Genomic DNA, 27,777 nt, shown 5'->3' on the forward strand with positions numbered 1-27,777 from the left:
CATTTAGGTTGTTCTCAGTCTTTGTTCTAATTGCTTTAATTATTTTTAAAATTATTGTTTTGATATTAATTGGAACTTGCCCCTCCACAACTAGGGGCCTTTTCCTAATTCTTTCTCTAAAAACATTAGAAACTTATTTTCCATTCTATTGACTTTTAGGGGGTAAGAATTGAGAACTCCTCTCTTTTTAATCCACTCACACTGCTCTCAAGGAGGAGAAATACTTCTATGGATTGCTCAGGTTCAAGGACAGTCACATTTTCAAAGATTGGCCCACATTTTATATTGGGTCTCTTTTGGGATTTTGGCTTTTGGAAGTCTCTCTTCTTTTAGCAGGCTAGAAAGGTATATGAGTGCCGTTATGTGGCCAGGCTGCCTCTCCACTTATCTATACAGCCAGGCTGCCTCTCCACTTGTCTATTTGGCCCATGATATACCCTCCCCGTACTTTAGTTACATATTTGAAAAAAGGCAATGGCAATAAATAGAAACAATGAACTCATCCTTTGGGATCAATTATAAAGATTAAATATATGAACATACTTAAAATAGTTCTGGATTATAGTAAGTATTCAATAGGTATAAGCTCTTACTCTCTCTTTTTTTTTTCTTCAGACGGACTCTCGCTCTATTGCCCAGGCTGGAGTGTAATGGCACAATCTTGGCTCCCTGCAACTTCCGCCTCCCAGGTTGAAGTGATTCTCCTGCCTCAGCCTCCTAAGTAGGTGGGACTACAGGCACGTGCCACCACGGCCCAGCTAATTTTTGTATTTTTAGTAGAGACGGGGTTTCACCATGTTGGCTAGGCTGATCTCGAACTCCTGACCTCAGGTGATCCACCTGCCTCAGCCTCCCAAAGTGCTGGGATTATAGATGTGAGCCACTGTGCCTGGCTTTTATAAGCTCTTACTCTTATCTCTCTTTCTCTTTGGTACTCTTGGGTGTCTTGGCCCTAGGGTCCTTAAAGAGTAGGGGTCTGGACAGCTCTTCCCTAAAGGTAAAGCAAATACAACTTCTCTAGCTTTTTGCATTCTCCTCTTCCCACTGACCTGTCCCTTGGAGACTGCCCTGAAATTCAAATTTTAAGTGTGACTTGGAGGAAAGAAGTAGGCTATTTGATTTGCTTTTGTTCCAGACCCTAGGCTACCTCTATAAGTTCTTAATATGGTCTAGTTTAGTTCCTCATGTTTTACAATAGGGTCTGGGACTAAACATTTAGAGTAGAAAAGAATTTTTTAGTCACCTTGGAGAGAAATCTGGCAAAATCTGATAAAACTGTAAATATGCATTCTTTATGTTCCAGCAATTCTATCTCCTGGGATATACCCTAGAGAAACTCTCACACATGTGCACAAAGAGACATATGAAGATGTTCGTTATCACATTGTTTGTAATATTAAAATTTGGAAATGGTTGTTCGTCAAGATACGAATGGATAAAGATTACATACTATGTGATATATTTGTAAAATAAAATGCTGCATGGCAATGAAAAGGAGTGAGTTATATTTACTTATACTACTATATCTAAAATAACTAAAAAGTATTAAAAGAAAAAGATAAGTTACAGAATGATAGGTATACTAGTTATAATCATTTAGAAATACAAAAAGGGACTGTGAAGCCGTCACTTCATTTTGGAAACAAGTAACCATTCTTTCTTTTACCATGCTTAACTTTCTTTTTTCTTTTTTTTTTTTTTTTTTGAGACAGAGTCTCTCTCTGTCGCCCAGGCTGGAGTGCAGTGGCACGATCTCGGCTCACTGCAAACTCCGTCTCCCGGGTTTATGCCATTCTCCTGCCTCAGCCTCCCGAGTAGCTGGGACTACAGGCGCCCGCCACCTTGCCCGGCTAGTTTTTTGTATTTTTTTAGTAGAGACGGGGTTTCACCGTATTCGCCAGGATGGTCTCGATCTCCTGACCTCGTGATCCGCCCGTCTCGGCCTCCCAAAGTGCTGGGATTACAGGCTTGAGCCACCGTGCCTGGCCCATGCTTAACTTTCTTAAACAGTGCTTGCTTAAGAATTCCAGGAACCAGCCATGAGATAAAAATCAAGGTTGCGAAATGTCCCCTGAAGAAGAAAAACACTGAGCAGTTAATCTACAAACCTGTTCCAGTCTAGCTGACCACTAGATGGCCCATTACTCAAGATAATAATCAGAACAAGACATGCTGACCTGCATGTAGCTAACTCCTGCACATAGTTTTCCAAGCCCCTTCCCCTTTAAAATCCCTCTGGCCAGCCTAGGGCATTTGGGATAGTTTCATGACTCTAGTCTGCATCTCCTCAGGTTGCTGGCTTTTGAATTAACCTGCTTTTCCTCCCACCAATCCTAGTCTCGAGTTTGGCATCTGAGCAGTGAGCAGCCAAACTGGAGTTAAGTTACATCTATATGATTTCATGTATATATATATTATATAAAATATTTAAAATGTTATGGAAAGATGCATAAACTCATGATAGTGAATGCCCTTGGGGGAAAGAAACAGAAATAAGATGAAGGTTTGTAGTGAAAGAGAAAACTTCAATATCCATAATTTTTTTTTTTTAAAAGGTGAATACAAAAAATGTTCATAGTCATCAATTTAGGGGTTTGTTAATATGAATGATATTTGCACTTTAAAAAATCTTCTTTATATTTCTCAAGAAAAGTTTGAGGGTATTTAGGTGCTGGACATTTTCTTCTATGTCTATTATTTCTTTCAAGGAACTTACGGAGTTGGGTCTATGTTTCAGTCTTGCCCCAAACTCTTGAAAGGCTCTAAGAGTTTACTGAGAGACTGTTGCACCTTCCTGTGGGGCTTTCTGCTCTCCAGGCATCTATTTCCCAGGTCCTGCTGTGTCAGTTTCCAGTCTTCATTGACACTCACTCCCACTCCTGCATCCTGGGTTATCCTTTGGTTGGTGTGCTGCAGGGGTCTATGAGCCTTTTATTTTTTTTTTAATATTTTTAATGTTTTATTAAAGACAAGGTCTCCTTATGTTACTCAGGCTGGTCTTGAACTCCTGTGCTCAAGCCATCCTCCTGCTTCAGCCTCCCAAAGTGCTAGAATTATAGGTGTGAGCCACTGCACCTGGCCCTGTGTGTCTTTTAAAGTGTGTCACCCACACAAGGTCAGGCCTAATTCTAAGGTATAATCTATGGAACTTGGTAGCTGATCAGAGATAAAGACAAAAGGAAAGGAAGGAATCAAAAACCAATTGACGATTCTGACTTGATCAACGGGGGACAAAGGGCAGGGTATTGTTGTGCACTGAGTAAAGAAACAGAGCCGGGCACGGTGGCTCACACCTGTAATCCCAGCACTTTGGGAGGCCAAGGTGGGTGGATCACCCAAGGTCAGGAGTTTGAGACCAGCCTCAACATGGAGAAACCCCGTCTCTACTAAATACAAAATTAGCCAGGCATGGTGGTGAATGCCTGTAATCCCAGCTACTCGGGAGACTGAGGCAGGAGAATTGCTTGAACTTGGGAGGCGGAGGTTGCGGTGAGCTGACATCGCACCATTGCACTCTAGCCTGGGCAACAAGAGCGAAACTCCGTCTCTAAAAAAAAAAAAAAAAAAAAAAAAAGAAACAGAGAAGTGTATTTGAGGGAGAAAATAATGAAATTGACACATATTGTGCTTGAAGAACCTTTGGCTCCTGGAAACCTAGAAATGTGGATCTAGACATTTCCTACCTTCTTAGGAAAGAAGTTAGGCTTTGAAACATTGATTAGGAGGCCATTGGCCTAGATGTTATGGAAGTCATGGGCAAAAATGAGATTGTACCAGGAGAGATTACAGAAAATAAGAGGGCCAAAGATAAAATTCTGGGAAATTTCAGTAGCTAAAAAAAAAAAATTGGCCAGGTGCGGTGGCTCATGACTGTAATCCCAGCACTTTGGGAGGCTGAGGTGGGTGGATCACGAGGTCAGGAGATCGAGACCTTCCTGGCCAATGTGGTGAAACCCCATCTCTATTAAAAATACAAAAATTAGCCAGGCATGATGGTGCACGCCTGTAATCCCAGCTCTCAGGAGGCTGAGCCAGGAGAATCGCTCGAACCCGGGAGGCGGAGGTTGTAGTGAGCTGAGATTGTGCCACTGCACTCCAGCCTGGGGACAGAGCAAGACTCTGTCTCGAAAAAAAAAAAAAAGAAAAGAAAAAAATATAAAATTAAAGTATTCTAGGTTGTAAACTCCTTAAATACATTTAATATAGAACCTACAGGCCGAGCGCGGTAGCTCAAGCCTGTAATCCCAGCACTTTGGGAGGCCGAGACAGGTGGATCACGAGGTCAGGAGATCGAGACCATCCTGGCTAATATGGTGAAACCCCGTCTCTACTAAAAAAAAATACAAAAAAAAAAAAACTAGCCGGGCGAGGTGGTGGGCACCTGTAGTCCCAGCTACTCAGGAGGCTGAGGCAGGAGAATGGCGTAAACCCAGGAGGCGGAGCTTGCAGTGAGCTGAGATCCGGGCCACTGCACTCCAGCCTGGGCGACAGCAGCTGGCACACCACTTTTATTAAATATTTTGTCATAGCACGATGGTTACTTCGTTTTTTTTTTTTTTTTTTTTTTTGAGACAGAGTCTCATTCTGTCACCCGGGCTGCAGTGCAGTGGTATGATCTCGGCTCACTGTAACCCTCGCCTCCTGGGTTTAAGCGATTCTCCTGCCTCAGCCTCCTGAGTAGCTGGGACTACAGGCACTTGCCACTATGCCCAGCTAATTTTTGTATTTTTAGTAAAGACGAGGTTTCACCATGTTGGCCAGGATGGTCTCGATCTCTTGACCTCATGATCTGCCTGCCTTGGCCTCCCAAAGTGCTGGGATTACAGGCGTGAGCCACCATGCCCAGCCAGTATTTTTTGAAAATAGACTGCCATATGGACTCTTAATTAATTCAGACTATCTTTCCCTTAAATCATCAGAATTTTGGAAGTTATGTTTCATTGAATAAATACTTATTGAGCATCTACTATGTGCCAGGTAGGTACCAGGCACTAGGGATACTTAGGACTTCCCACATGAAGCTTACCTTCCAGTGGGGGAGATACTCAATAGTGGAATAAGCAAGAACATTAGTAATCACGCTGAGGAGAAAAGAAATGATATGAGGTGTTGGGAGGGGAGTGGGTTGCAATTTTAGACATTATGATATAGCAGAGGCCTCCCTGAGGTGACATTTGGTAAAGACCTGAGGGAAATATGAGAGCCAGTCATGCTGATACCTAAGGAGGAGTATTGGCCGGGCGCGGTGGCTCAAGCCTGTAATCCCAGCACTTTGGGAGGCCGAGACGGGCGGATCACGAGGTCAGGAGATCGAGACCATCCTGGCTAACACGGTGAAACCCCGTCTCTACTAAAAATACAAAAAACTAGCCAGGCGTGGTGGCGGGCGCCTGTAGTCCCAGCTACTCGGGAGGCTGAGGCAGGAGAATGGCGGGAACCCGGGAGATGGAGCTTGCAGTGAGCCGAGATTGCGCCACTGCACTCCAGCCTGGGCAACAGAGCGAGACTCCGTCTCAAAAAAAAAAAAAAAAAAAAAGGAGGAGTATTTCAGACTGAGAAAACAGTGCAAAGGCCCTGAGGTGGAAGCATGCCTGATGTGTTTGAGGAAGGCCAGTGGGGCTGAATTGGAGGGAAAGAGAGTATAGGAGATAAAGGAGGAGACATGAGGTGGAGCCAGATCACATAGAGCCCTTGTAAATCACAATAAAAATTTTGGTTTTTACTCTGGGTAAGATGGGAAGCTCCTAAATGGTTCAGAGTGGCATGATCTAACATACATTTTAACAAGGTCACTTCAGTTGCTGTGCTGAGTATAGACTGAAGAGGATCAAGGGTTGAACCCAGACGACTAAGGGAGACTAGTGCAAGAATCCAGGTGGGAGAGGAAGGTGTCCTGGAACAGGATGGTGTGGTGGCGTTGGTGAGAAGTAGTCAAATTCAGGATATATTTTGAATCCGTATCTGCTGGATCAGATGTGAATTGTAAGAGAAACAGAGGAGTGAAGGATGACGAGGCTTTTAGCCTGAGCAACTCGAGGAATGGAGTTTCCATTGTGATTATTATTCTTTAGTTAATTAACCACTATATGAAAATGCAATTCAAAATCTTCTACTTACCAAGTGCTAGCACTGCCACCCTTCCACACGCTGTAAGAATAGTCAGCATTTCTGTAGGACATAATGCTCACCATCCCTAAGAGGCACAAGAAAAAGAACACAGTGCTTCACAGACCTCCCTTTCTACTCAAAAAACACTATATCAGCCCCTGAGAATGGTAAGCTTCCTTTGGCGTTGGGCAGCAAGCATATGCTCTGTGGCCAGCATTGAACTTCTCAAAGGAAGCATATGAATTGCCTGAATTGGGAATTATCAAGTAGAACATTCTGATCTCATTCAAAAAGGAAGGAAGTGTTCTGTAGTTTGGAATGCAGGTGCCTTGTCTCTCATCCAGGCATTTTAGTAAGTTAAGCCAAAATGCTACAGAAATAATATTTATTTATATAGTAGAGTGCATCTCATGATTTTTTTTGCTAAAATTCTCTTATAAAGTTTTCTACAATTCACAACTTAAATATTAGTTTAATAAAAATATTAGTTTAAAATCACCCAATTTTTATGTGAAATATATTTTTTTACCTTCTTTTAATTTTTTCTTCAGGTTCCGCTTTTCAATTAATGGGTCGGAATGAAAAATATTCCAATGATTTCCTGTTTCCAGGTAGTGAAAAACATAGAATACTGGGACAACGCTCATTAGCTCCGCCTCTGCACTCCCTTTGGGGAGGTGGGTTAGGATATTGACGCCTTCCCGACTTAGAACTGCAGACAAGATCTCACCTACAAGCAGTCCTGAAACAAAAAAGATCAAAGTAGACACACCGCTTTTTATTCACTTCTTTTTCTTTTTCTTTTCTTTTTCTTTTTTTTTTTTTTTTTTTTTTTTTGAGATGGAGGCTTGCTGTGTCTCCCAGACTGGAGTGCAGTGGCGCGATCTCCACCCACTGCAAGCTCCGCCTCCCGGGTTCATGCCATACACCTGCCTCAGCCTCCCGAGTAGCTGGGACTACAGGCGCCTGCCACCACGCCCGGCTAATTTTTTGTATTTTTAGTAGAGATGGGGTTTCACCGTGTTCGCCAGGATGGTCTTGATCTGCTGACCTCGTGATCCACCCGCCTCAGCCTCCCAAAGTGCTGGGATTACGGGCGTGAGCCACCGCGCCCAGCCTTTATTAACTTCTAACAGTATGTTCTCAAGAGAGAAGAACAATCATCTAGAGACGGTTATTCCCTTTTTATCTAGGCAGTTGACTTGCTTCTCAGAAATGGGGTGAGAAAAAAAGATCTGATTAGGAACATGAATATGAAAGAAACAAACAAAAATAAAGACTTTATAAATCACTAAAATATGGTGGTAGGTAATGTAATACAGTGGACTGATTGCTGCAAGAGAACATGGCAAATTAGTTGTCATTCAACCTGATAGTTTTAGACATCATAAACCATACTTACCAATTCCTTCCAGGAAGCAAAGCAAAGAGCCTGAACAGGGAGTGCTTGATGTGACTCTGTCTATAACTCACTGTGCAACCTTGGACATGCCACTTTCTTTTAGATCCAACAACAGGGTTGCACATGATCAAAAAGATCCTTTCCAGTACTAGCATTTTGTGATTCTAGGGTTTTATCTGAGATAAAAAGTAGTCAGGACATTCTATCATTCAGTAACATGTTATTGAATTGTAAAGCCTGGAGACTAGGGAAAACCTAGTCACTTGTGCAAATATCACTTCTGCAAATGTATCCAAGGGGAGGAGAACCCCTGCTATGGTTTGAATGTATATGTCTCTCCAAAATTCATATACTGAAGCCTAATTACCAAGGTGATAGTTTTAGAAGGCGGGGCTTTTTGAGAGGTGATTAGGTTATGATGGCTCCGCCCTAATGAGTGGGATTAATAATCTTATAGATGAGGTGTGAGGAAGTTGTTCACCCCTTTTCGCCCTTTTGCCTTTCCACTTTCTGCCACAGGAGGATACAGCAACATATGTCCTCATGGAAACAGACAGCGGCCCTTGCCAAACACCCAGTCTCTTGGTGCCTTGATCTTGGATTTCCCAGCCTCCCGAACTGTGAGAAATAAATTTGTATTATTTATAAATTTTGTTATTTTGTTATGGCAGCATAAATGGACTAAGACAACCCCTCTGGGACCAGTATTTCAGCAGAGCAGTGCTGTTCTCTCTAGGCCATGTGCAGGCCATAGGCCTTCTCTGGAGCAGGACTGGCCACTAAGACCATGGAAAGTTCTTTAAGTCTAGAAGCAACTGGACCCCCATTTTGGAGACATCTTTGAGCCAATGACAGTCCCTACCCTCCAATGGAGGAGAATGAATCTCCATGTAAATCAGGCAGTTGGAAGAAGATAGTGGGAAAAGTGATCAAAGGTTTGAAAGTTGGGGGTGGGTAGGGGTGGAACACTCCTAAAGGTAGATCTGTGTGTGCTACTGAACACAGAAGTGGAGAAACAGAATAATCATGAGGATATTTGATTTTTGTGCACCAAGTGAAGTGAGAACTAAAAATGGCGTTGTTAATTTACCTTTTACACTCAAAATCCTTTTGATTTCTGTTTTGGGGACCAAATCTAGTGGTATCCTGTATGGGAACTCCTTTCGTCTGCTAATGGTACCTGTAATTTAGAAAATTTGGATTTATACAGAGTTTCCAGGGGAAGACTATTTGCAGATTATTTACAATGTATCACTTTCAAAGAATTTTTCAAAATAAAAGACTTATAATTAGACTATCAAAATTTTAAAAGAAAGTTAACAATCATCAAGGACTTTAATCAAATCCTAGGCTTGTATAATCTTATTAAACAAAGCATTAAATTTGGCTGTAAGCTTCCTGGTCATTATAAGATGTGAAATAAGTAGGTTATATAAATCTTATTCACCAGCAAAATATAGCATGCCAGCTTGCCCAAAGAGAGAAAACTGTTCCTGGAACTGAAAGCTAAGAATAACTAACATGTAATTTCTTAATCAACTATATATTGAACATTAGCTCCACAGGGAAGTATGACCTGAAATTCTTTCCACCTTCCCTTCCCAGTCTAGTTTTGATACTTTTTAATCTATGAGCAAAACAACAGAGTTTTAGCATACTGGTATCAGATAATTTTTCTACTGTAATCACTGGTTTATGTCCAAAAAAGGTAACATTGATCATTCCACTGATAGAGTACCAAGCATGCTACTAAGCTCTTTAAATGAATTATTGCATTCGATTCTCACAACAATCCTCTACGTTAGGTCTATTTTCGTTATTTTAATTTTATAGATGAGGAAATTGAGGCTTAGAAAGTGTTGCGTTCAAGGTCCCAGAACTAGTACAAGTGGAGCTGCAATCTGAACTCTGGAAGTTTTGCTGCAGAGCCCACACTAGTCACCACAAAGAGAATCCACCTCCCATTGTCCTGCGAAGAAAGCGCTTTGGGGGCAAGGATCATTTCTCATTCCAGCTGTAGTCCCAGCACTTAGCACAGACCCTGGCATATGGAAGATGATAAAGAAAAGTGAGTCACATTTACAATGTAATGGACAAGACACGTGGCTTTCCTAAAAATGCAGGAGCATTCCTCATAAAACTTCTTTCTTCATTAACCCTTGATAAATGCGGAGGATATATCAAAATAAAACTCAGTGAAGACATTTAAGAGGTTTGCAGTTTGCGTGAAAGAGCATGAAGTTCAAAAACACCTTACTATGTATGTGGCACTGGGCAAGATACAACCTTTCTTAGCCTCAATTTGTTAATCAGTTAAATGGAGTTAACAGTATTTTCCTCAAAGGATTTTTTGTGGGATAAAATAATATAGACAAAGAACCTGGCATACAATTCATGTTCAATATATGATACTTATTACAGATAGCTTTCAGATTATCTAGATTTGCTCCTTCACCATTTTCTCCATTGAAACATGCTCTTGACTATTTCAATTCCATTGGCAACTCTACTACCAGGTGGAAAAGGTTAAAAAGAAAGTTAAAACTAAGAGAAGTTAATTTTACTCCTTGTCTGTGGTCACGAATAGAAGACCCATCAAGACATCACATAAAAAGGCAGGTTCCAGGCAGATTAAAACATTTTAAAGTCAAATCTATAAAATTAACAGAATAAAATATCCAGCAATATCTTTGTGAACTAAGAGTACAGAAAGACCTCTTAAAGATTACCTCAAAAATATATAACCATAAGATGAAATTATGATGGATTTGACTACATCAGCATAAAGAATTCCTTTTCAAAACCCATGAAGGCTTGTTGTTGCTCAAAGAGGTATATCAGAAATAAAATCAAGAAGAAATTTTAAAAAGATAACCCAAATGGAAAATTTTAAAACATGCAAAAGATACGAATAGGCAATTGACAGATGGGAAACCCAAATGGACAAGTATGTGAAGAAATGCTTAAAATCATTAGTAACCAGAAGAATCCAAATTAAAACAATAATGAGATATTGCTTTATACCCATTAAAAATGCCACATTTTAGAGAGACAAGTGTTGGTGAGGTTGTGGAGAGATGAGAACCCTCACGCACTGCTAATGGAAGTATAACCATTCTGAAGGGCAATATGACAGGACTAAATGGCATTAAATATGTATACACCCTTTGACCCAGCTCCTGGATATACAGTCCAGGTAAATGCTAACACGGATTTTTCAAGAGAAATATATTGTATATACAGTGATGGATAAAATGGTGAGGGAACATGTTTTGAAATTCTACGTAAGAAAAATGAATTAAGGCTGAAGGGAGCAAGATGGCCGAATAGGAACAGCTCCAGTCTCCAACTCCCAGCGCGAGCGACACAGAAGACCGGTGATTTCTGCATTTTCAACTGAGGTACTCGGGTCATCTCACTGGGGAGTGCCGGACAATCGGTGCTGGTCAGCTGCTGCAGCCCGACCAGCGAGAGCTGAAGCAGGGCGAGGCATCGCCTCACCTGGAAGTGCAAGGGGGAAGGGAATCCGTTTTCCTAGCCAGGGGAACTGAGACACACAACACCTGGAAATTCGGGTAACTCCCACCCCAATACTGCGCTTTAAGCAGACAGGCACACCAGAAGAATATATCCCACACCTGGCCAGGAGGGTCCCACGCCCACGGAGCCTCCCTCACTGCTAACACAGCAGTCTGCGGCGATCTATCTGCAAGGCAGCAGAGAGGCTGGGGGAGGGGCGCCCGCCATTGCTGAGGCTTAAGTAGGTAAACAAAGCCGCTGGGAAGCTCGAACTGGGTGGAGCTCACAGCAGCTCAAGGAAGACTGCCTGTCTCTGTAGTCTCCACCTCTGGGGACAGCGCACAGCTGAAGACCAACAGGGGAAGCAGCGGGGGCCGGTGCAGACGCGAACAACTCTGTCTGACAGCTTTGGGGAGAGCCGTGGATCTCCCAACGTGGAGGTTGAGATCTGAAAACGGACAGACTGCCTGCTCAGGTGGGTCCCTGACCCCTGAGTAGCCTAGCTGGGAGACATCCCCCACTAGGGGCAGTCTGACACCCCACACCTCACAGGGTGGAGTACACCCCTGAGAGGAAACTTCCAAAGGAAGAATCAGACAGGTACACTCGCTGTTCAGCAATATTCTATCTTCAGCAACCTCTGCTGCTGATACCCAGGCAAACAGGGTCTGGAGTGGACCTCAAGCAATCTCCAACAGACCAACAGACAGTCCTTCTGACTGTCAGAAGGAAAACTATCAAACAGGAAGGACACCTATACCAAAACCCCATCAGTACGTCACCATCATCAAAGACCAGAGACAGATAAAACCACAAAGATGGGGAAGAAGCAGGGCAGAAAAGCTGGAAATTCAAAAAATAAGAGCGCATCTCCCCCTGCAAAGGAGCGCAGCCCATCGCCAGCAACGGATCGAAGCTGGTCAGAGAATGACTTTGACGAGATGAGAGAAGAAGGCTTCAGTCCATCAAACTTCTCAGAGCTAAAGGAGGAATTACGTACCCAGTGCAAAGAAACAAAAAATCTTGAAAAAAGAGTGGAAGAATTGACAGCTAGACTAATTAATGCAGAGAAGATCATAAACGAAATGACAGAGATGAAAACCATGACACGAGAAATACGTGACAAATGCACAAGCTTCAGTAACCGACTCGATCAACTGGAAGAAAGAGTATCAGCGATTGAGGATCAAATGAATGAAATGAAGCGAGAAGAGAAACCAAAAGAAAAAAGAAGAAAAAGAAATGAACAAAGTCTGCAAGAAGTATGGGATTATGTAAAAAGACCAAATCTACGTCTGATTGGGGTGCCTGAAAGTGAGGGGGAAAATGGAACCAAGTTGGAAAACACTCTTCAGGATATCATCCAGGAGAACTTCCCCAACCTAGTAGGGCAGGCCAACATTCAAATTCAGGAAATACAGAGAACGCCACAAAGATACTCCTCCAGAAGAGCAACTCCAAGACACATAATTGCCAGATTCACCAAAGTTGAAATGAAGGAAAAAATCTTAAGGGCAGCCAGAGAGAAAGGTCGGGTTACCCACAAAGGGAAGCCCATCAGACTAACAGCAGATCTCTCGGCAGAAACTCTACAAGCCAGAAGAGAGTGGGGGCCAATATTCAACGTTCTTAAAGAAAAGAATTTTCAACCCAGAATTTCATATCCAGCCAAACTAAGTTTCATAAGTGAAGGAGAAATAAAATCCTTTACAGATAAGCAAATGCTTAGAGATTTTGTCACCACCAGGCCTGCCTTACAAGAGACCCTGAAGGAAGCCCTAAACATGGAAAGGAACAACCAGTACCAGCCATCGCAAAAACATGCCCAAATGTAAAGACCATCGAGGCTAGGAAGAAACTGCATCAACTAACGAGCAAAATAACCAGTTAATATCATAATGACAGGATCAAGTTCACAAATAACAATATTAACCTTAAATGTAAATGGACTAAATGCTCCAATTAAAAGACACAGACTGGCAAACTGGATAAAGAGTCAAGACCCATCAGTCTGCTGTATTCAGGAGACCCATCTCACATGCAGAGACATACATAGGCTCAAAATAAAGGGATGGAGGAAGATCTACCAAGCAAATGGAGAACAAAAAAAAGCAGGGGTTGCAATCCTAGTCTCTGATAAAACAGACTTTAAACCATCAAAGATCAAAAGAGACAAAGAAGGCCATTACATAATGGTAAAGGGATCAATTCAACAGGAAGAGCTAACTCTCCTAAATATATATGCACCCAATACATGAGCACCCAGATTCATAAAGCAAGTCCTTAGAGACTTACAAAGAGACTTAGACTCCCATACAATAATAATGGGAGACTTCAACACTCCACTGTCAACATTAGACAGATCAACGAGACAGAAAGTTAACAAGGATATCCAGGAATTGAACTCATCTCTGCACCAAGCGGACCTAATAGACATCTATGGAACTCTCCACCCCAAATCAACAGAATATACATTCTTCTCAGCACCACATCACACTTATTCCAAAATTGACCACATAATTGGAAGTAAAGCACTCCTCAGCAAATGTACAAGAACAGAAATTATAACAAACTGTCTCTCAGACCACAGTGCAATCAAACTAGAACTCAGGACTAAGAAACTCAATCAAAACCGCTCAACTACATGGAAACTGAACAACCTGCTCCTGAATGACTACTGGGTACATAACGAAATGAAAGCAGAAATAAAGATGTTCTTTGAAACCAATGAGAACAAAGATACAACATACCAGAATCTCTGGGACACATTTAAAGCAGTGTGTAGAGGGAAATTTATAGCACTAAATGCTCACAAGAGAAAGCAGGAAAGATCTAAAATTGACACTCTAACATCACAATTAAAAGAACTAGAGAGGCAAGAGCAAACACATTCAAAAGCTAGCAGAAGGCAAGAAATAACTAAGATCAGAGCAGAACTGAAGGAGATAGAGACACAAAAAACCCTCCAAAAAATCAATGAATCCAGGAGTTGGTTTTTTGAAAAGATCAACAAAATTGACAGACCGCTAGCAAGACTAATAAAGAAGAAAAGAGAGAGGAATCAAATAGACGCAATAAAAAATGATAAAGGGGATATCACCACCGACCCCACAGAAATACAAACAACCATCAGAGAATACTATAAACGCCTCTACGCAAATCAACTAGAAAATCTAGAAGAAATGGATAATTTCCTGGACACTTACACTCTCCCAAGACTAAACCAGGAAGAAGTTGAATCCCTGAATAGACCAATAGCAGGCTATGAAATTGAGGCAACAATCAATAGCCTACCCACCAAAAAAAGTCCAGGACCAGATGGATTCACAGCTGAATTCTACCAGAGGTACAAGGAGGAGCTGGTACCATTCCTTCTGAAACTATTCCAATCAATAGAAAAAGAGGGAATCCTCCCTAACTCATTTTATGAGGCCAACATCATCCTGATACCAAAGCCTGGCAGAGACACAACAAAAAAAGAGAATTTTAGACCAATATCCCTGATGAACATCGATGCAAAAATTCTCAATAAAATACTGGCAAACCGGATTCAGCAGCACATCAAAAAGCTTATCCACCATGATCAAGTGGGCTTCATCCCCGGGATGCAAGGCTGGTTCAACATTTGCAAATCAATAAATGTAATCCAGCATATAAACAGAACCAAAGACAAGAACCACATGATTATCTCAATAGATGCAGAAAAGGCTTTTGACAAAATTCAACAGCCCTTCATGCTAAAAACGCTCAATAAATTCGGTATTGATGGAACGTACCTCAAAATGATAAGAGTTATTTATGACAAACCCACAGCTAATATCATTCTGAATGGGCAAAAACTGGAAAAATTCCCTTTGAAAACTGGCACAAGACAGGGATGCCCTCTCTCACCACTCCTATTCAACATAGTGTTGGAAGTTCTGGCTAGGGCAATCAGGCAAGAGAAAGAAATCAAGGGTATCCAGTTAGGAAAAGAAGAAGTCAAATTGTCCCTGTTTGCAGATGACATGATTGTATATTTAGAAAACCCCATTGTCTCAGCCCAAAATCTCCTTAAGCTGATAAGCAACTTCAGCAAAGTCTCAGGATACAAAATTAATGTGCAAAAATCACAAGCATTCTTATACACCAGTAACAGACAAGCAGAGAGCCAAATCAGGAATGAACTTCCATTCACAATTGCTTCAAAGAGAATAAAATACCTAGGAATCCAGCTTACAAGGGATGTAAAGGACCTCTTCAAGGAGAACTACAAACCACTGCTCAGTGAAATAAAAGAGGACACAAACAAATGGAAGAACATACCATGCTCATGGATAGGAAGAATCAATATCGTGAAAATGGCCATACTGCCCAAGGTTATTTATAGATTCGATGCCATCCCCATCAAGCTACCAATGAGTTTCTTCACAGAATTGGAAAAAACTGCTTTAAAGTTCATATGGAACCAAAAAAGAGCCCGCATTGCAAAGACAATCCTAAGTCAAAAGGACAAAGCTGGAGGCGTCACGCTACCTGACTTCAAACTATACTACAAGGCTACAGTAACCAAAACAGCATGGTACTGGTACCAAAACAGAGCTATAGACCAATGGAACAGAACAGAGTCCTCAGAAATAATACCACACATCTACAGCCATCTGATCTTTGACAAACCTGAGAGAAACAAGAAATGGGGAAAGGATTCCCTATTTAATAAATGGTGCTGGGAAAATTGGCTAGCCATAAGTAGAAAGTTGAAACTGGATCCTTTCCTTACCCCTTATACGAAGATTAATTCAAGATGGATTAGAGACTTAAATGTTAGACCTAATACCATAAAAACCCTAGAAGAAAATCTAGGTAGTACCATTCGGGACATAGGCATGGGCAAGGACTTCATGTCTAAAACACCAAAAGCAACAGCAGCAAAAGCCAAAATTGACAAATGGGATCTAATTAAACTAAAGAGCTTTTGCACAGCAAAAGAAACTACCATCAGAGTGAACAGGCAACCTACAGAATGGGAGAAAATTTTTGCAACCTACTCATCTGACAAAGGGCTAATATCCAGAATCTACAAAGAACTCAAACAAATATACAAGAAAAAAGCAAACAACCCCATCAAAAAGTGGGCAAAGGATATGAACAGACATTTCTCAAAAGAAGACATTCATACAGCCAACAGACACATGAAAAAATGCTCATCATCACTCGCCATCAGAGAAATGCAAATCAAAACCACAATGAGATACCATCTCACACCAGTTAGAATGGCAATCATTAGGAAGTCAGGAAACAACAGGTGTTGGAGAGGATGTGGAGAAATAGGAACGCTTTTACACTGTTGGTGGGATTGTAAACTAGTTCAACCATTATGGAAAACAGTATGGCAATTCCTCAAGGATCTAGAACTAGATGTACCATATGACCCAGCCATCCCACTACTGGGTATATACCCAAAGGATTATAAATTATTCTACTACAAAGACACATGCACACGTATGTTTATTGCGGCACTGTTCACAATAGCAAAGACTTGGAATCAACCCAAATGTCCATCTGTGACAGACTGGATTAAGAAAATGTGGCACATATACACCATGGAATATTATGCAGCCATAAAAAAGGATGAGTTTGCGTCCTTTGTAGGGACATGGATGCAGCTGGAAACCATCATTCTTAGCAAACTATCACAAGAAGAGAAAACCAAACACCACATGTTCTCACTCATAGGTGGGAACTGAACAATGAGATCACTTGGACTCGGGAAGGGGAACATCACACACTGGGGCCTATCATGGGGAGGGGGGAGGAGGGAGGGATTGCATTGGGGAGTTATACATGATATAAATGATGAATTGATGGGTGCTGACGAGTTGGTGGGTGCAGCACACCAACATGGCATAAGTATACATATGTAACAAACCTGCACGTTATGCACATGTACCCTAGAACTTAAAGTATAATAATAAAATAAATAAATAAAAATAAAAATAAAAAATAAAAAATAAAAAAAAAATAAAAAATAATAAAAATGAATTAAGTATACCTATAACAATAGAGATATTTCTTTAAAGCTAAGCCTTGAGTGTAACAACTTAAGACATAGAATAGGATCTATAGCACAATATTACATATACATATATTAAAAAGATACACACATACAAAACAACATTACCTTTCTATTCAAAAGTATATAGCAAACACATTTGAGTGGGTACATTTGGAGGAAGGCGAATGGGAATGGGATCGGGATGTAGGAAAAAATAAAATGAGAGGGGCCTGCCTAAACCAATGAGGATGGTGTGTCAGGAAGTGAGGGAGTGAGAAACTTAACTCTCTGCATTTGAGATATGAGAAGAGTTGGGAGAAAAGGGCTTATCAGGGACAGAAAGCAGAAACTAAAGACTAGAGCTAGTCTTAAGCACTGATTCTCTGTGTTTAGTCTTTTTTTAAGCTGGTGTCACACAATTTTAATTACTATATACAGTTTGTTCTCCCTCATTGATATATTTTTTCAGATTTCCTTTAACATTATTGTCCATTTATTTTTCCAAATACATTTTAGTTTTTTTTTTAATTTTAACTGAACCCTGTAAAGTATCATACTTGTATAGTGATTTCAATATATAAATATTAGAAGTAGGCCGGGCACAGTGGCCCACGCCTGTAGTCCCAGCATTTTGGGAGGTCAAGGCTGGTGGATCACTTGAAGTAAGGAGTTCCAGACCAGCTTGGCCAACATGGTGAAACCCTGTCTCTACTAAAAATATAAAAATTAGCCGGGCATGGTGGTGAGTGCTTGTAATCCCAGCTACTCCAGAGGCTGAGGCAGGAGAATCGCTTGAAATCAGGAGGTAGAGGTTCCAGTGAGCTGACATGGCGCCACTGTACTCCAGCTTGGGCAACAGAGTGAGACCTTGTCCCTCCGCCCGGCAAAAAAAAAAAAAATATATTAGAAGTATTTAATAAAATATCTGAAATAAGCTGAACAGAATTTTTATCTTTTCTCTTTTTAGCTCGCTAGAAATCAGGAAAGCTGCCTAAATCTAAGTTTCCTAAAATGTTAAGGGAAAAAAGTCATATGAGAAGATTGGAAAGAGGCATAGATTTTTGTTTTTAACTCAGATTTTCTCTAGAGAGATTTATTCCCAGTTAAAAGATTGTTCCTATCCTGTGGTCTTGAGGTTCACACCTAGATGAGTGAGACAAGACTACTTTGGAAAATTGTTTGCAATAATGTCAGTATAGGAAGCATCTGTGGTGAAAAAAAAAAAAAAGAGAGAGAAGCCAAGGACACAGTGGCTTTTGAGGCTTGATACAATTGCATGAGGCTAAAACCCTCAAAACTTGTAATATCTCTACCCATAGATCATTTAACATGAGCAGGCTAGGAGGAGGTCTGTGTGAAGGAAAAATTGGAGAAACAAGTAAGCATGTGGACACATGTACATAGATGGATTTTTCTTTTTACTACTCTACTGAAATAACACTCCTCAGTTCATGATACTCAGCTGAATTAAAGTGTAAAGGGTATTAATTCTTTGCTTTCCCAGAGGAAAGACACGGACGATAGTGACCATGATCTGTAAGTAAATTTTCCCCATTGCTATATCATTGAAATAAAACAAAAATTATTGATACAACATTAAGATAAATTGTAAGCATTTAATAAGGACTACAGTAATCTGTCTTCTTTAGTTGAAAAGAGAAGAATGGCCACATCCTAAATTCCATAAACACATGTATATGTATTTAGGCCTTAAGTGCTCAAATGTTTGCAAAATTCTAGCTTTGAGAAGATTTGGAATATCTCAGTTGAAGGAAAAGTAGGGAAGCAGGAACAATGAGGAATGGGTTTGTTAAGTGATTAATCAGCATTATTATGTTTTCAAATAATGCATGTTAATTATGTAAATGACTTTCTTAGGTGTTCTTTGGACTGTTGGCTCAATAATAATATATTATAAGTTATTATTGTGATGGATAGATAATGAATAATATATAAGGGAAGTCATGCAATTATTACTATTTTGAGGCCTTGCATTCAAAATTAATAGAATTATTATTGTTGTGTCTCAGTCATTCAGATTATAGTAGTTGTACTACAATGCTATCAAGAAAGATAGTGATCTAAGAAGTGGATCCTTTTTTTTTTTTTTTTTGACACAGAGTCTCGCTCTGTCACCCAAGCTGGAGTGTAGTGGCATGATCTCAGCTCACTGCAACCTCCACCTCCCAGGTTCAGGGGATTCTCCTGCCTCAGCTTCTCAAATAGCTGGGACTACAGGCGCCCACCACCATGTCCGGCTAATTTTTGTATTTTTAGTAGAGGCAGGGTTTCACTATGTTGGCCAGGCTGGTCTCAAACTCATGACCTCAAATGATCCACCCATCTCGGCCTCCCAAAGTGCTAGAATTACAGGCATGAGCCACTGCCCCCAGACAGAAGTGGATACTTTTGATTCTAGACAATTCACATTCTGAAAAATAGTGTTTTACGTTACATACACACTTTAACTTCTAAAGCAAAAGATAACATACAAAATAAAAAATCATTTTGCCTACCATAAATACCCCTAGGATCCAAAGTAACACCAGAATAGCTTTCCCTTTTGACACCTTCTGGCTAAAATAAAGGCAGAAAACATTCAGTTAAAAACATAATTAAGTTTATATAACCTGAATTCCCTGGATCAACTTTTCTGGACTACTTTTCAAACTGAAAAATTATTTTTCTTGGAAAAGGTAAACTATGTATAAATACTATAAATACTTACATGGATACAAGCAGCAATAAGATTTTATGGCTATTTGCATACTGACCAGAGCAAATGCTTAAAAAGAAGTTATTTATAAGCTCAGATAATTGTTCTAAGTGCTTTATATGTATTAACTCATTTAACTTCTAAAAACCTCTATGAGGTTGGTGCTGTTATTACTCCCATTTGACAGATGAGGAGACTGACACACATGGAAATCAAGTAACACTGTCACACTGCTAGGAGGTGATGGAGCCAAGATTCAAGGCCAGGCAGCCTGGCTCCAGAGTCTGCATGGAGCCACAATGCAAGGATGTATGGGAATGTGCTTTGCATAGAATAAGTCGGTACATGTTTACTGAAGTGAATTTCATAGCTGAAAACAGAACTTAGAGAGTGAAGAACCAGGAAATCCAATCTGTCGTTAACTGGCCATATGACCCTTAGCAAGAATCTCGTCCTTTAAAAAGTACTATTATTTTTAATTGGTAAATCATACTTATATAAAAATATTAATGTTAATAACGAATACAATTAACAGACTGTGGGTAAACTGTACTTTAACAAATGACACTTTTCTTCTTTTTTTGGCCTGTTTATTTGTTTACACAATGGAAAGTTTTCTAGACCATAAGTTCTTTAAATTCAAGGGCCATGTCTTATTTATTGTTTTATCTCCAGTTCCTTGCATAATGTCTGGCACATAGATTTCAAGACACATTTTCTGAATGTATTAAAGGGGGGGAAAAAAAAGCCTGTGTATCAATTGTACCTGTGTACCGAAAAAAGACTTGTACCAATTGTTAAAATTAGATATCTCTGGGTATGGGAATTATTGATGATTTTTATTTATCTGTCATTTTTCAGTATTTTATATTTTCTACAAGACAAATGTTATTGTTTTATTAAAAATTTTTAAGCACAATTTCAGATGTATAGAAAAATTGCAAGAATAGTACAAAAAACATCTAGAATAACCTCCACCCAGATTCCTTAATGCTTAATGTTTTGTTAAATTTACACTATTGTTTCCCCTTCCCCCTCTTTCTGTGTCTCTTTTTTGCAATAATTTAGGCATAAGTTATTGAAGTATGCTTTTCTTACCACCACTCGTAATGATTTTACTAAGATTTCTTTTCCAAACGAAGTCTCCAGTGAGAAATTGATGTTCTGAAGGCCAATTTCCAGAGGAAGCACAGTAAAGGTCACCAAGTGATTGGAGGAGCCGTCTACTTTCTGGCGCACACATTTGGAGGACTTTGTGCCCTGATGATCAATGACTGGGCTTTCCGAAGTGCAGATTCCCTCCACAGCAGACATTTTAACACAGAACTGAAATACGAGTGAAGAATTATATCAAAATACCTTTTTTTTTTTTTGAAACAGAGTCTTGCTCTGTCGCCCAGGCTGGCGTGCAGCTGCATAATCTCAGCTCACTGCAACCTCTGCCTCCTGGATTCAAGCAATTCTCCTGCCTCAGCTTCCCAAATAGCTGGGATTACAAGCATGCGCTGCCACACCCAGCTAATTTTTGTATTTTTAGTAGAGGCGGGGTTTCTCCATGTTGGCCAGACTGATCTTGAACTTCTGATCTCAGGCGATCCGCCCACCTCAGCCTCCCAATGTGCTGGAATTATAGGCATGATGCTGTAATCCATGCCTGGACTTGAAATATTTTATCTCTAACAAAGTTTACCTTAAAATAATCCCTTAGATTTTAAGGCACAGCAGAAAGTTCATTTCAGATTTCCTAACATAGACACACAAGTCGCTGTAGAGTTTAGCAATGCAAAGAGATGTCTAGAAACGTCAACACTGTCTCAGAAACATCTTACTATTCTTAGACTGTTACCTACTAAATTAGGTACAGAGCTCATGCTATTGTGATAGCACTTATTACTCTGTCTCTTTACATGGTTTGTATTTCAGATAGTGGAAGCCTTAGGTTCAGGTACTTGTTCATTTTCATCTTATTCATTTTTATATCTGGCCTCTGGTATTCAATAAATGTTGGTTTCATCAAAGACTGAAAATTTCCTATATCGGCATTCAAGGCCCTGCCCATTATGCCCCAGCTTACTTTTCTAATTTTATCGGCTTCCCATTTGTACCCCATTTTACAACTAAACTCTGGCTCCAGAAAGACCTGGATTCAAATTCTGGCCTTCCTCTTATTAACTGGTGATGGAACTGGTTGCATGAACGCTCTAATGTTCCATTTCCTCATCTTTGTAATAGGAATTATAATAGTGCCCACTGACTTCTGGCTCAAATAGCGAACATTTTTCATCTTCCCTCCAAATTCTGGTGAACTGATAGAATTGAGAACTATACCCAAAAGAATAAAGCCATAAAATCCAGAATAAATCAAGCAGGTAAACAAGAGAGAGCATCAGCTATTCAACCACTAATTTTGAGGAAGTTCATGAAAATAGAAAGTTCCTTTTCCCTCTTAACTATCTTCTTGGGAGACAACCACCAGGGTGGGAGAAGCCAGAGCAAAAGACTATTGGATCACCTGCGGCCAATGATTTCCTTAGAACAGCAGGGGAGGGTGGGGGAAGATAGATATAGAAGAGTCATTTAATACAATTCAGCATAATAGAATTACAAAAACTCTTAGTAAATTGAGACTAAAAGGAACTTTTGAAACTGATAGAAAATATAAAAAAACAGTGGTTCTGGTTACAGTAATAGCCAAATGGCTTTCATTGGGCGACCCTTCTGTAAAAATAACCACAAACTCTAGACAAGATATATATTAAAACAAACAAACAAACTACCTGCAGATAATAGAGAGTGGGAGGGAAAGTGACCCTTGGGAGAAAGGAATGACACCCAATAAGTGTCCTGCTTTTTATAGCTTTACCATGAGGGGAGGCCCATTGGTGCCTTGGAGTGGCTAAAACCCCAGTAGAATCTGACATCATACTGGTTTAGGAACTAGAGGACAAAGTAGGGAATAGTTACCACAGCTGAGTAGTGAAGGAGCTCCAAGTTCTGTGTATAATCCTTGCTCAAACCTGGCTGACCCTTTACCTATGCACAGCACAGATTTCTAGCATCCAGCTACGGCAAAAATACTGAACTGAGATTTCAGAGTTTGGAAATGAATCCAGTCAACTGCCTGCTAACACACACACACACACACACACACACACACACACACACACACACACACAAGAAATCTTCAGAGGAATGTAATAGAATCCAGAGTCTTTATAATATTTTTATCAATAAAGTCCAAGGTTCAATCCAAAATTACTAGATAAAAAGAAATAGGAAAGTGTAACACACACTCAAGATGAAAGGTAATTAACAGGAAGTAACCCCAAAATATCACAGATGTACATGTTTCTTATTTTGATATGATGGAAATGCACTGATAATTTAAAGATTAAACAAAATATGGCAGTATAGTGATATGCACAACACTTTAAAATGCCGTCAAGTTGGCTGGGCGTGGTGGTGTGCACCTGTAATCCAAGCTACTTGGGAGGCTGAGGCAGGAGAATCGCTTGAACCTGGCAGGCGGAGCTTGCAGTAAGCCGAGATCTTGCCATTGCACTCCAGCCTGGGTGAGAGGGTGAGACTGTCTCAAAAAAAAAAAAAAAAAAAAAAAAAAAAAAAAATGCTGTCAAGTTATATATAATTGTGTCACTGTAAAGGACATACAAAAGAGATGGCAGGCTAGATTTGGCCCATGGTCCATAAATTGCTGACCCTGATTTAGTTCATAAAGCAAAAGGATAAAGAGATGTAAAAGATTCAATATGGCAGGTCAATTTCCTTTTATTAATTTATAAATTCAGGACAGTACCTATGAAAACTCTATTATAACTTTTAAAGGAGAATTCAATGAACTAATTCCAAAGTTTATCTGGCAGAGTAAATGTGTAAGAATAGCAACATCAAAAACATTTGAAAAATAAGAATACCAGAGAGTACTTGCCTAATAGATATACAATATAACCACAAATCTATGGTACTTTAAACCAGTGTGATACTGATGTAAACAAAACAGAGGAGAGAATCTACAAATACAAAACAGAGGAGAGAATCTATAAATATAAATCTATAAATAGAGAACATATAAATCCACATATATGGAAATTCAATATATATGGGGGCAAGATGACATTTTAAATCAGTTGGAAAAGCGTGAATTCCTTAACAAATACTGCTGGATCAACTGGCTATTTGGGATTAGATCCTTATTTCAGATAAAAAAATCTAAATGCTCGCAGAAAGCTATAAAAGTACTGTAGAAAATACGGAAAAAACAGTTTTTCAGAAAAACATTTTATTTTGGGTTCAGGGGCACATGTGCAGGTCTGTTGTCTAGGTAAATTGTGTGTTGCAGGGGTTTGGTGTGCAGATTCTTTCATCATTCAGGTAATAAGCATAGTACCGAATTGGTCATTTTTTGATCTTTACCCTTCTCTCACCCTCCACCCTCAAGTAGGCCCTGGTGTCTGTTGCTCCCTTCTTTGTGTCCATATATACTCAATGTTTAGCCCCCACTTATAAGTGAGAACATGCAGTATTTTGTAGAAAAACATTTTTAAAACTTGCAGTGAGAAAGAATTTCCAAAAACACAAAATTCAAGTGACATAAAGGAAAAGATCTACAGATTTTATAACATACAAATTAAAAACACTAATAACAAAGTTAAAGACAAGTAGCAGATTAAATACCAGCAACATTTATAATCAATAAAAGATTTATAGCTATAACATAGAAAGTGCTCCTGTAGACAATAATAAGTACATTTGTTGAGTACTCACTATTGGCCAAGTTCTATATTTACATGAATTAGCTCATTTAATCTTCAACTATGAAATAGATACTATTATCATCCCATTTTTCAGATGAGGAAACTAAGCAAGAAGAAGCTAGGTAACTTACCCCAGAAAAAAGTAACTCAGTGGAAAGCAAAAGAAAGGATATTAAAGTAGTACATAGGATATCATAGAATACATGACAGAAGAAATACAAATGGCCAACAGACAAATGAAATGAGGTTCTACATTGCTAGAAATCAGGGTAGTGAAATAGAAACATCAGTGACTTATCACTTGTGTCTGTCAACTTGGCAAAAATTTTATGTGTGTTACCAAACAATATATAGTGCTTTCATGTTTTTAAATATTATGTAGTTGTATTCATTGTGTATATATATTATTCTGCCATTTGCTTTTTTCAGCAATGTTACATTTTTGAGCTTTAATCAAAATGATGCATGTAGTTATCTAGTCCATTCATTTCAATTTCTGTATAAGTGTTCCTTGTATGAATAAAAGAAAAAATGTTTATTCCCCCAAATTATAAGAATGTGAGGGATCAAGGCTACCTGCATACAGCTGGTAAGAATGTCAATTGATGTAGCTCTTTCGGAAGATAATTATGGCAATATTTATTATCAGAAGGTAAAATGTCCATGCCCTTTAGCCCAGTTAGTTCACTCCAAAACAAAACATCTATTCTACAGAAATATACATGTAGGAAGATATGTATGCATAAATGGAGACTTTGCAAAATCAGTTTTAATAGTGAAAACCTGGAAATAACCCAAATGTCTTTAATAGAAACACGGTTCAACAAATTATAGTATACCCACCATGTGAATTATTGTGCAGCCATTAAAGTAATGAAGTAAATCTGTATATACTGATATGAAAGGATGTCTCTGATAATATTATTGGTGGAAACACAAATTGCTGAGGCAGTGTGTATATATATATATATATATACACACACACACATATATATACACATATATATATACACACATACACAAACCTATTTTATATGTCTAAGACTAGGTGAGCAGAGGAGCCCCTGCTGATGTCAATCCTACAGTTGAGCAGAGTTTGGCTGTGACCTCTGTGCCTTACCCATCTGTTATGCCCACCTATTTATGTGTCTATCTTAAATTACAATTTAAATGGTTTAAGAGTGGCACCTCCTTAATCATCTACCAAAATCCTTTGGTAGCCAAGATCAGTGTGAGTTATAAAATTATGCTCAGTCTGTTTTGATGAGATGGTCTGACTGTCTTAGTATCTCAGTTTCCAGGCTTCAAACCAATCTTGAATTGGGATTTTGAGACATAAAAACCACTACAGGAACCTGATGGAGAAATGGCCTTTGGTACCTCCATCTGAATTATGATTATCTAAAATTCACGAAGCATTCTGTCTGCAGAAAAGCTAATGGATTTGAAAGCAACAATGTAAAGGCAACTTTCTGGCTTCTTAATTGAGGTCCTTCTCCGGACAAGGGAGGGCAATTCCACAGGGCTGAAGATGGTGGCATGATTCATAGGATTTATGCAAACCCTGTGAGTAAATTCTAAGGAAGAGAAATAAGTAACATTTTGATTTTATTTCTATAAAAATAAGATAATACTGGTCGGGCACAGTGGCTCATGCCTGTAATTTCAGCACTTTGGGAGGCTGAGGTGAGCGGATCACAAGATCAGGAGTTTGAGACCAGCCTGGACAACATGGTGAAACCCTGTCTCTACTAAAAATACAAAAATTAGCCAGGCGAGGTGGCACATGCCTGTAATCCCAGCTACTTGGAAGGCTGAGGCAGGAGAATCGCGTGAACTTGGGAAGCGGAGGTTGCAGTGAACCGAGATCGTGCCATTGCGCTCCAGCCTGGGTGACAGAGCGAGACTCTGTCTCAAAAAAAGAAAAAAAATATATATATCGTCAGTGTGGTAAATTGATTACTTAAGTTTATTCCCCATTTACATCCTGTGGCCAAGTAAAATTTGTGTGTGCATTGTGTGATATGTAGCATTACCTGATGAAACAAGTTTACATGGAAAAGTTCATTTTTACTGAAAATTAAAATTGTGAAAAAAAAGAGTGACATTTCTTAACATGAATTGGATTGAAAAATGAAATTGGCATTTCTATGACAAAAAGTACGTCTGATTTTGGCTGATTATTTTATCAATGAGGACTGATTTTTCCAGTTAGATTATATGGCAAACGTATTACATAAATTGAATAAGCTAAAGGTGAAGTTCCAAGACATAAGATTAAAATATATTGATAAAGGGGTAATAAAATTGACACTATTTTTATTTTATCAACCTTCCTGATAATATTCGGTTAAACAGCAATGCCTACCTCCATAAAAATGAAAAATAAGAACAGAATTTATGCCAAACCCTCTCTCATTTCTAACAATAAATAACGTTTATCCATAAATATGAAGCCAATTGAGAGAAAAGTTTCATTTATCTAATGAGAAGATAATTTTTTTTTTTTTTTTTGAGACAGAGTCTCGCTCTGTCACCCAGGCTGGCGTGCAGTAGTGCAATCTCAGCTCACTGCAAGCTCCGCCTCCCGGGTTCACTCCATTCTCCTGCCTCAGCCTCCTGAGTAGCTGGGACTACAGGTGCCCGCCACCATGCCTGGCTAATTTTTTTGTATTTTTAATAGAGACGGGGTTTCACCATGTTCGCCAGGATGGTCTCGATCTCCTGACCTCATGATCCGCATACCTTGGCCTCCCAAAGTGTTGGGATTACAGGCGTGAGCCACCACTCCCGGCCGAGAAGATAATTTTTAAATAAAATTTTATTTTTTACATTTAATAACTTTAGAAATATATATGTTATTCTATCAATAGTATACTGACAATAATATTTGTAATGATACCTAAATCCACATATCATTTGATACTTGGAATTTTACAATCGTGAAATTTTAAAATATTTCACTTTCAATGTATATGCATATTTTTGTTCATTAAAATATAATAAGGTGATCAACAGAAAAAATTCAAGCATAAAATATATAACATTAGGGGAGTAAAACGGAAATATGAATTCATTGAGGAAAAGGAATGATATGTAATCTGTTGTTAAGAGCTTGTCTGAGCCCAGGAGCAGTGGCTCATGCTTGTAATCCCAGCACTTTGGGAGGCTAAGGCGGGTGGGTCACTTGAGGTCAGGAGTTCCAGACCAGCCTAGCCAACATGGT

At 39.5% G+C, this 27,777-nt stretch overlaps 1 protein-coding gene across 2 annotated transcripts in view; it reads right to left on the minus strand.

The window, feature by feature from the left end:
* The window catches only part of C5 (complement C5), a 108,845-nt gene that overhangs the window by 33,005 nt on the left and 48,063 nt on the right, over positions 1 to 27,777 (minus strand). The window contains exons 21-25 of one of the 2 annotated variants that reach the window (XM_030919833.1): positions 20,878 to 21,105; positions 19,580 to 19,640; positions 8,601 to 8,690; positions 6,638 to 6,850; positions 6,118 to 6,193 (exon numbers count right to left, since the gene is read on the minus strand). In XM_030919833.1, the coding sequence (XP_030775693.1) occupies positions 6,118 to 6,193; positions 6,638 to 6,850; positions 8,601 to 8,690; positions 19,580 to 19,640; positions 20,878 to 21,105 (668 nt within the window). Of the gene's footprint in view, positions 1 to 6,117; positions 6,194 to 6,637; positions 6,851 to 8,600; positions 8,691 to 19,579; positions 19,641 to 20,877; positions 21,106 to 23,000; positions 23,370 to 27,777 lie in introns of those variants that run through there. The other variant, XM_030919834.1, reaches the window with a different exon arrangement.

Source organism: Rhinopithecus roxellana, chromosome 16, assembly GCF_007565055.1.
Source record: "Rhinopithecus roxellana isolate Shanxi Qingling chromosome 16, ASM756505v1, whole genome shotgun sequence".
In the NCBI taxonomy this organism is placed as follows: domain Eukaryota; kingdom Metazoa; phylum Chordata; class Mammalia; order Primates; family Cercopithecidae; genus Rhinopithecus; species Rhinopithecus roxellana.